Source organism: Tarenaya hassleriana, unplaced genomic scaffold (genome assembly GCF_000463585.1).
Source record: "Tarenaya hassleriana unplaced genomic scaffold, ASM46358v1 Cleome950, whole genome shotgun sequence".
Classification (NCBI taxonomy): Eukaryota; Viridiplantae; Streptophyta; class Magnoliopsida; order Brassicales; family Cleomaceae; genus Tarenaya; species Tarenaya hassleriana.
Genome location: NW_010971898.1, coordinates 1 through 9,157, shown reverse-complemented (window position 1 = coordinate 9,157; position 9,157 = coordinate 1). Strand labels below are relative to the sequence as shown.

Sequence of the window (9,157 nt, the reverse complement as noted above, 5' to 3'; positions counted from 1 at the left end):
CCTGAGAAGTTATCCATCTACTCATCGGATTCGGCCATTTCTCGATATTTACGTGCACGTAATTGGCATGTCAAGAAAGCTACTAAAATGCTCAAAGAGACCTTGAAGTGGAGAATTCAGTACAAACCCGAGGAGATTCGATGGGTTTGTGTTCTTTGAATCTAAAGCTTATTTCTAAGCCAGATCTATTTCCAAGACATGAAAGAATGTTTCTTTTTGTTTTGGAATCTTACAGGAGGAGATTGCCCGAGAAGCCGAGACCGGGAAGATATACCGAGCTAACTGTACTGACAAGTATGGCAGAACCGTTCTTGTCATGAGACCAAGTTGTCAGGTTTGCTCCTCGTATCCTGTCTAGATTGATCTGACTCTGTTAGAACTCAGAAGCTCCATCTGTATACCTTGGTTTATTTGCACTCCTTTTTTGTTGTTGCAGAATACAAAATCGACTAAAGGGCAGATTAGATTCTTGGTCTACTGCATGGAGAATGCAATCTTGAATCTACCGGCTCACCAAGAACAAATGGTTTGGTTGATAGATTTCCATGGTTTCAATCTGTCACATATATCGGTGAAAGTGACCCGAGAAACCGCTCATGTACTACAAGAACATTACCCGGAACGCTTAGGCTTGGCCATACTCTACAACCCGCCCAAATTCTTCGAACCTTTCTGGAAGGTAACACAATGTTTCTCTTCTATTGCTACCTATATGGCATGATATGTATGTACACGCACAGCTGAAACAGAGCTCGAATATAACTACTGTGATGTAGATGGTGAAACCGTTTCTAGATCCAAAGACATGCAACAAGGTGAAATTCGTTTATTCTGATGATGGCGAAAGCAAGAAGGTGCTCGAGGATGTTTTCGATATGGAGCAACTAGAGGTTGCCTTTGGTGGAAACAGCTATTCAGGTTTTGATTTTGTCAAGTATGCTGAAAGAATGAAGGAGGACGATGCAAGATTCTTCGGAAACACAGTATCAACCACTTCCCCATTGATGAAAGATGCTAACTCAGATTCCGAATCTTCTTCTGACATGGAAAAGACCAACAGAGACTGCTCAGAGAAGAGAATAACTGACGCCCCTGCGAACAAAGAAGATAGACCCAAAGCCTAGAAGGGGATCTTGGTTTCCACCAAAGATCAAGAGTTTCTCAATGACGCTTCTGTAAAGTTCATGATTTTAAGTTCTTAACAGCTTCAACAGTCTGGCTACGACCAGAAAAAACAGATTCTGATAAGTTTCAGATTGTATTATGGCTCAGATTCTTACATAAAGAGATCAAGGAATGTTATCTCAAGTAGCTGAAAGAAGAGTGTCTGAAAATGTTTCTCAAGATGGTAATGTTGTACACAGTTTTTGAACATTGTCCTACTGGAACTACGGATATGGCACAGATGGTAAGAGAAGAACCCTAAGGCCTAAACTGTAACGAAAACAAAACTTGAGTTTTCTTCGTAAAGCCTAAGATCCTATATGGAAGATAAAACAGAAGAGACAAGAACTGGTCTTTTAAGGTTTCTGTATGCTTCCAGAAATACATCAGTTCAGCATCTCATCCAAATTCTGTCTGTATTGAGCCAATCTCTGCAAGATAAAAGAATCCAGGAAAAATATTTCAGCAGCTACTTGAGAAAATGGAATGGAAAATGAAGAAACAAATACAAACCTTGGTATAAGCATAGACTCCGGCTTCAGTAGGACCAACAGGACTTCCCCTTCTGATGAATTTTCCTTCTCTGAAGATGTAGAGCAAAGGTACACCCGTGAAAGCTCTAGACTTGTAACCTATACGAAGTAAAAAGACATAATGAAAGTTTCGGCATTTACAAATTTCCCGACTAAGTAATCAAGACTGAAGTTGTTTTGTCACCTCCTGGGAAGTTAATTTGTCAAGATACATTATAATAGATCACAGTGAGTTTCCATGAGCAGCGATCAGAACGTTCTTTCCAAATACAAGCTGCAGCTCAATCTGCATTTTGATGCAAACGTTAGAGATCGATCATCAAGAAACGAAGCTAGAGAAGTTACAAGAGAGAGAATTACATACACTGTTCTTGAAATAAGCTACTGCTCTCTCAGCACACATCTCCCAACTCTCCCCGTTAGGAGGAGGAATGTCGTGACTCCTTCTCCACTCGTGAAGTTGCTCTTTCCCGTATCTCTCTGCTGTTTCTTGCTTGTTTAGACCCTGCAATTCTCCATACCTACACCACGCCCACATGGAAGCAGATCAAGTTTTAATAGGTTGAAAAGCAATCATGCTTGGTAAGGGACAAAGAAACATGGTGGATTTTGCATTTACATTCTCTCGTTCAGCTGCCACGCAGCTATCACTGGTATGGATTGCTTTTTAATCTCTTCACTGCAAACTTTACTCCATGTTCTCGCCTTCGCGCTTTCATTGTGCAAAATGATGGAGAGTTTTTTTTTTGTTTACAACATCAGAGATTTTCTGAGACATTTGGAGCTAAATGTGTTCAAGTACTAATCTTCAGGTAGCTTGAACGTTAGATTCTCATTTTCTTTGTTGGGTAAGTGTACCTTCTTGCGACGATGTTGAGTCATTGCAAGCATGGCGGTCATCTGGGCACGGATTAGAGACGACGTGAATATCACATCTACTGGTATGTTGTTAATTCTCTTACCAGTCTCGATAGCCTCTTCCACGCCTTTCTCTGTCAAAGGCACATCAACACAGCCCGTGAAAAGATTATTCTCCTTCCACAAGGACTCTCCATGCCTAATCAATATGAGAGCAGCTTCATCTGGCATAGGCAAACAATGACAAACTCATATCACGAAACAAATCTCACGATGCGTATGTCTCGATGCATCTATGAAATCAATATAATCTCGTAATGATGATGCTTCATCACTCGTTCGTTCGCTAATTTATGGAACGTAGAAAGCAACATACTTGATTTCTTTTGAGACTCAACAGAGATGTTCTTGGAGGGAGACAAGATAGTGTCAAAGGCAGCGGCCTGAGATACGGTCGCTTCTATCTGGCAGAAGCTTCTCTTTCTAGAGCTGTGACTCTGCCTCAAATCAACCTTGAACCCTTTATTAACAAATCTCGTTGAGATATTCATAGCCTCCTTTTGACAATGGGAGATTTTGGAATGCCCATGAGAGGAAACAGCCCCAATCCCTTGATGAGAAGCAGCAGCAGCCATTCTGAAAATCATAGATCAGTTGTATATAGAACACCTATTTTGAATGCCAGTGCCAATACCAATGGACGGCTTTTCATTCGAAATTTAAAAGCAACCAAGAACAGTAACAGAACCAGAGCAACTGTAAGAAGTTCTCCAACACGTTTCAAATCCGATTCCTTGAGTTTGCATTAGGCATATTTCAGGAAAAGTTTACGACTTGAGGATCCTAAGACGACCAAATGAAAAACCCAAAACGCAAAACCCCGAGAAACAGAACCCGATTACATCGTACGCATTAACATTAGACAAACTGATTGGGGTTATTACAGATCCAAATCGAAAGATGTAAAATCCCTGATGATCGAGCACGGTCAAGAGCAACGTTTGACGGAAAACGAGAAAGAGTTTCGCATTAAAAAAAATGGAAAATCAAGTAATTCGCAAGACCGGAAAAAGAAAAAGACCCAGAAGCAAATGCAGCTCAAAACGAGTCGTTTAACAGAGACCCGCCAACGACGACGAAGACGATGGAACCAAAAAGAAACGAAACGCCAAATCACCGATCAAAGAAGATGGTTATGTCTTTTTCCTGCAAGAAGATACGTTGACGGAAGAGAAGAAGAGAGACTCCACGTCGATTTCAGGGTAATCAAGAAAAAACCCCAAATGAAAGAAACACGAAAGATTGAAGTTTTTGTAGTAGGGGGCGAGAGGGTTGCTGAGAGGTGGGAGTTTATAAGATCCAGACTACTTTCGCGGTTATGTTTTTTGTTGAATTTGGTTGTCATATATATATATAGCAGGAGATATGGATAAATAATTCACTGTGTATTATTTTTAAAATTTTTCCAAACATTTATCTTTACGTTATTACAGTATCAGTATCGGTATTATTGTGACAATCATTATATAATAATGACAGTCATATGTGTCAGAAATGAACATACACCTATACACTTACAGATTAAAAAAAATATACACCTATACATTAATGTAACTCTAGGCATATTTATTTTCAGATTATGATGCCTAACCCTAATCCATAATCTACACATATGGACCATCGTCGTGATTATCCAACGCAGCCAAGAAGAAGAAACTCGTCAAGTAAGAATCAAACAAACACAAAGAAGGGGCAATAAAAACATATGTTCGTTCAAGGACAAAGACACATCAAAGTGACATCCATGAAACATAAGACAAGGAGTTGAACACTTTCAATCACCAACCATATTCTAAAGGCATATATCATAACCGAAAAGGCTCATATGAATCGAACAGATCAAATAGAATGCCCCCCTAATCCTCCTCATCCAACTCCTGGTATTGCTTCATGAGCTCCGCACAGAACACGTCGGGCTCTTCCTTCTCGAACCCCATGTTATTGGCATACCGAGTCTGAGAGGCGATACCGTTGAAATGGTTAAGGATGACCTGAGATTGTTCCCGGCCAGGGGAGATTCTCGGGCAGTTAGTGTCGGGGCTCTTCACGAGTTTTACGTCACACATCTCGTCCTTGTGATCCTCGTGGACAAAGAACTTGTAGCATCCATCCTTGTCTGTAATGGCCTCGTCACTGTACATTACATCCATGGTTTTCCTGTCCTTGCATTCAAGCTTCACTGTCGCACCTGCATTGTGAAATCACACGAGCTTCTTTATCAACTTTTTTCTTTTCTTCCATGAACTCTATCTGATGATCTGTTTCAGTCTTGCAGCCCATTACATAAGCGTACACTACTTTGAAGCAAACGTTGTTTTTGTAATTATCTGTAACATCAGGAATCCGACAACATCCATAGATAGAGCCACTGCTTCCATGCAATCTGAAGCATCGTCGCAGATATCTAACTCAAGCAATCTAAAGTATCGTACAGTAGATCGAGCAGATCGTCACTCATTTCACAAACTAATCCATTTCTCTCGAGATCTAAAGCAAATAAATTTAACTATGATAGATCTCACCATCACAAAGCGAAAGCAATCAGATCTATAGAAGACACCAAAAAATAACGTAAAGATCTGAGCGGAAGTTACCGGGGATGAAGTAGGAAGCGGAAGTCTCGAAACCGGCGCGGCAAGGGTCACAGTAGGTGCGACCTTCCACGACCATGGTGTTCCTATTATCCTTCGGATGCCTCGCCGCCATTGCCAACGCCGGCAAAGCACACAGAGCCATCATCATAATCACGAATTTCGCCATTTTCGTCTCCCGAGCTCCACAGATCCAGAGAGAGAAGTAAAGAAGAGCGAAAGGAGCAAGCGGAGTTTTAAGACAAGCTGTGGAGCGAATCTAGGAAGGAAGGGGAAAGCGCGTGGTGGCACTGGCAAAAATCCCATCTATCTCCGTAATTACCGTGCTAACTCGAGGGCATTTCCGTCAAGAACTTAAAAACAGATGTTACGTGGCTAGGTTTCATTGGACCCACATGAGTTTGCGGTTGCGTTAATGCACCTGGGCTGTCCGTCGGTGCTCACATGGAGAGAGGGGAAAATGGGAAAGTTTTAAAATATATTAAAAATAAAAAGTGAACGGTGGTGATCAGGTGTGGAAAGGTCTACGTTGTTTTCGACTTCTAAAGAAGCTAAACTCTGAGGCCGTAGCCCAATGGGCTTTCGCCTTGTTGAGCAAAATTTACTTGTGATCTCTTTTCATAATCTCTTTGGGTCACAATAGTTTGGCCCAGCAAGGACCCAGACATGTGAATCATTACGGACATCATAAGTCTGATTAGTCCCCATTCTGCCAATGTGTTCCTAAGTGGCAAACATCAATTATTTCATTTGTAATAAAGTCGTCATTCCCCATCTAACCATTGATGTCGAATTTGCACTCTCCCAACATCTTTTATATCTTTCCAAAATATCATTAACCGCACAATATATATATATATATATATATATAATCATGACCATCGCGGAACTTTATAGTTTGTAATATCTAAACAAAAAAATTTAAACGCAATTATTTAAATTTTGTTATCACGTACAAAACAACGAATTATTATAATAATGTTGGGGCAAGCTTTCAGATGAGCTGTTCCACTTGTCTTTTGCTTCGTTCCGATGGGACAACTCCACTCGTAATACGGTGATGGGCCAACGCGAACACATCAATACATAAAATCTATGTTCCATGAATACCCTAAACACAAAATTTTTTGTAACAAAATTTCAAGGATAATCTCGTACTAAAAAGTAATTTAACCGCATTTTTTTAGGGAAAAAAAAGGCAAATCTCAAATGAAACGTTTAGATATCTAAAATTGAGCTATCTCATGTTAAGGGGTGGTGGTAATTGAAGAGATTTTTAAATATTAAAGAAAACTGTATTAAAACTAAAGCTAATCTTAAATTAGTGTATGCTTACAAGTATAAGTTGGATTACATAAATTAGCATCTGCCTTTCTCATTTGTACTTAACCTTATATATATAATTTATTTTACAACTATAAGCCTTTGAATGAAAGGGATCAATATCATATGGTACAACTGGAATACGAAGAGAATTTATCGGAGGGCATATTTGCACGTGTAACCGATATTATTCTTATTCGGATTTTGCAATATATATATAATTAATTTCACAAGAAATGAAGCTGTTCACGGTCAATATTTTATGTATATGCAATGAGAAATTAAATAGACGTATTATAAGTTTGGACTATGCTTAAATTTGTCATAAAAATTTACTGATTTATTGATGGGAATTGTTCACTGTTTAAATATATTATGCAAAATAGAGACCCACAAACATATATATATATATATATATAAGTTTCACTATATTGGTTTTTTATTTTAAAATCTAAAATCAATAATTAAGAAGCACTGATTAATGATGTTATGGAAATCCAACAGAGTTTTAAAGATAAGATAATTTTGACAAATGCCCAATTTGACAAGTGGCATTAATCTTATTACTCACTCGAAACTTTATACAAAATGTAATAGCAGCAACTTGCGTGTTGCTTCCAAACATTTATGATCAAAGCAATGTCTTAGTCACCGAAAAGTTTATTTGTAACCATTTTTCACTTTCATCTTTCAACATTATTTTTACATCAATTATACAGCATAAATAATAAATATCAAGGCATCTTTTAGTTTTCTAGATTTACAATCTTAAAATACATAAATTTCAAATAAATAAAAACTAGTTAAATTTCAATAAAAAAATTAATATCCACCTAATTTTTCTGAATTTCAAACAATAAATAAATAAAAAATCGAAGAAAACATTTATACATCTCTAATTAAAACTTTTTTATTTTTTCCATTTTGTGTAAAAAACTAAATCAAATTTGAGTATACACTTATTTTAATAACAATCAAAACTTTTATTTTTAAACATTTGTTGAACAAATTTCTACATATAAATATTGTAAATTTATATGTATATTAAGACTGAAACCAATTTTCTTTTTTGTAAACATCAGTAGTTATTTTTATGGTTTTATTAACATGTGTTATGATATTGATATTCTAAAATCAAAATCCTTAAATTCATAACTAAAAACCTAAGAGTTTTACTCGTTGAAACCCGATCATATCTTATTTTATTTTTTTCCTAAAGATATTAGGATAACTGAGAAATCAAATTTGGAGAACAATTTATATTTGGTGAAAAATGAGAAAATAAAGAATCTATATTTGATTTACAAATGGTGGATACTGGGGCCCACGCTATGCTAAGCTGACTCGTCTTGAGATTCCTTGGAAACTCTATTCTAATGAACTATGTTTCTGCTGCAAAAGCTCAACTTTTTTTTTTTTTTTTGATACGATGGGAAACTCTATCCTATAACCATTCGGGTCGGACACCGGACCCCGCAACGTCTCTCAGCCCATAGACCGGACGAGAACGACATCAGACAGCATCGCGGACCTGAGAAAACCCACCGCCCTACGCAGTAACCGGCAAACCACGACAGAGCAACTATGTTTGTGCTGCAAAAGCTCAACTTCATTTTTTGAACATATACTACCAAAATAAGATATGCATATATATATATATATGCATGTAACACGAATGTCATTGGAGTAATAAATAAACAGTATTGTATAATCGTACATGAACTGATAAATCCAATATTCGAACAACAGTACACAACTCTTTCTCTCTCTCTCTCTCTCTCTCTCTCTCCCTTTTTTTCCTTTTTTTTATGCTTAAAATATAAAAAGTACAAATTCTGAAACAATTTAGAGAGAGACATCAAAACTTGTAAATTCAAACCCTCAAACAAAACATTTAATTTCCATACATCGGATTGGCTCCACGATAAAGAGGGTGATTAACTAGGTTAATCACGGTCAACGATGCTTCATATGAATTACCATATTAGTAACAATATACAAACATAGTCTCATACATATGTATGTATATGTATTAGACACTACACGGCGGCGACCACTCTCTCTCCTTTGCCAGGATCAGCGTTTACGTCTGCGTTTGCGGCTTCCACCGCCGTCTCTTTCTTGGCCGCAAACGCGCTTTTCTCTTTCTTCTCGTCCTGTTTCATCTGCTGCTGCCTGCACTCTGAGCTACAAAAGGCCCTATCTCCCCTGCAAATCCAAACCATCAGAACTCGTTAATCATACTTAATTGACTAAGCACAGATTAATTATCACAGCCCAACTGATATCCAAATCAATAATCCGGAAATTTTCTCACCTATAACAATAGAAAAATCGCCCTTTTACACCATAACCAGTAACATATATATGGTGAAGTTCCAGCTTTAAGAGTAAAGTTACAGTTTTGGACACTTGTATATATGTGTATACGTGTATGTATACCTATACATATAGATGTCGTGGCCGGGAACAAGTTGGCGTCTGCAGAGAGAGCAGGATCTGAGGAAATGAGCGGCGTCGGAGTTGTAATCAGCTGAGTGTCTCCTCTGGAGACCTCTCGGTGAGACCGTCGATAAGAGCCGTTGATCTAATAACCCATGATGACCGCGGCGCTGATCAATGGCTGTG

At 38.0% G+C, this 9,157-nt stretch overlaps 3 protein-coding genes and 1 pseudogene across 3 annotated transcripts; 1 reads left to right on the top strand and 3 right to left on the bottom strand.

The window, feature by feature from the left end:
- Positions 1-6: 6 nt before the first annotated feature.
- Positions 7-1,372, top strand: LOC104804733 (random slug protein 5). The gene is made up of 4 exons (XM_010529074.1): positions 7-144; positions 236-334; positions 437-679; positions 777-1,372. Exons 1-4 carry the CDS (start codon positions 88-90, stop codon positions 1,122-1,124), a joined length of 747 nt encoding a protein of 248 aa, XP_010527376.1. The 5' UTR covers positions 7-87; the 3' UTR covers positions 1,125-1,372.
- Positions 1,373-1,555: 183 nt separating this feature from the next.
- Positions 1,556-3,920, bottom strand: LOC104804735 (annotated as a pseudogene).
- A 349-nt stretch (positions 3,921-4,269) lies between these two features.
- LOC104804732 (major pollen allergen Lol p 11-like) lies at positions 4,270-5,472 on the bottom strand. The gene is made up of 2 exons (XM_010529073.2): positions 5,210-5,472; positions 4,270-4,803 (listed from the first exon to the last, which is right to left on the bottom strand). Exons 1-2 carry the CDS (start codon positions 5,373-5,375, stop codon positions 4,472-4,474), a joined length of 498 nt encoding a protein of 165 aa, XP_010527375.1. The 5' UTR covers positions 5,376-5,472; the 3' UTR covers positions 4,270-4,471.
- A 2,765-nt stretch (positions 5,473-8,237) lies between these two features.
- On the bottom strand, positions 8,238-9,153 carry LOC104804734 (protein MARD1-like; the record flags this gene model as incomplete). The annotated part of the gene is made up of 2 exons (XM_010529076.1): positions 8,238-8,737; positions 8,972-9,153. Coding segments are annotated over 2 exons (351 nt in total), but the record flags the coding sequence as incomplete, so codon positions are not given.
- Between the last annotated feature and the right edge of the window lie 4 nt (positions 9,154-9,157).

Coding starts and splice junctions, on each gene's coding strand:
- LOC104804733 (XM_010529074.1), top strand. CDS start 88: ATGCTCAAAGAGACCTTGAAGTGGAGAATTCAGTACAAACCCGAGGAG. Junction 145..235: donor AACCCGAGGAGATTCGATGG/GTTTGTGTTCTT, acceptor GGAATCTTACAG/GAGGAGATTGCCCGAGAAGC. Junction 335..436: donor TCATGAGACCAAGTTGTCAG/GTTTGCTCCTCG, acceptor TTGTTGTTGCAG/AATACAAAATCGACTAAAGG.
- LOC104804732 (XM_010529073.2), bottom strand. CDS start 5,375: ATGGCGAAATTCGTGATTATGATGATGGCTCTGTGTGCTTTGCCGGCG. Junction 4,804..5,209: donor CGCTTCCTACTTCATCCCCG/GTAACTTCCGCT, acceptor TTCACAATGCAG/GTGCGACAGTGAAGCTTGAA.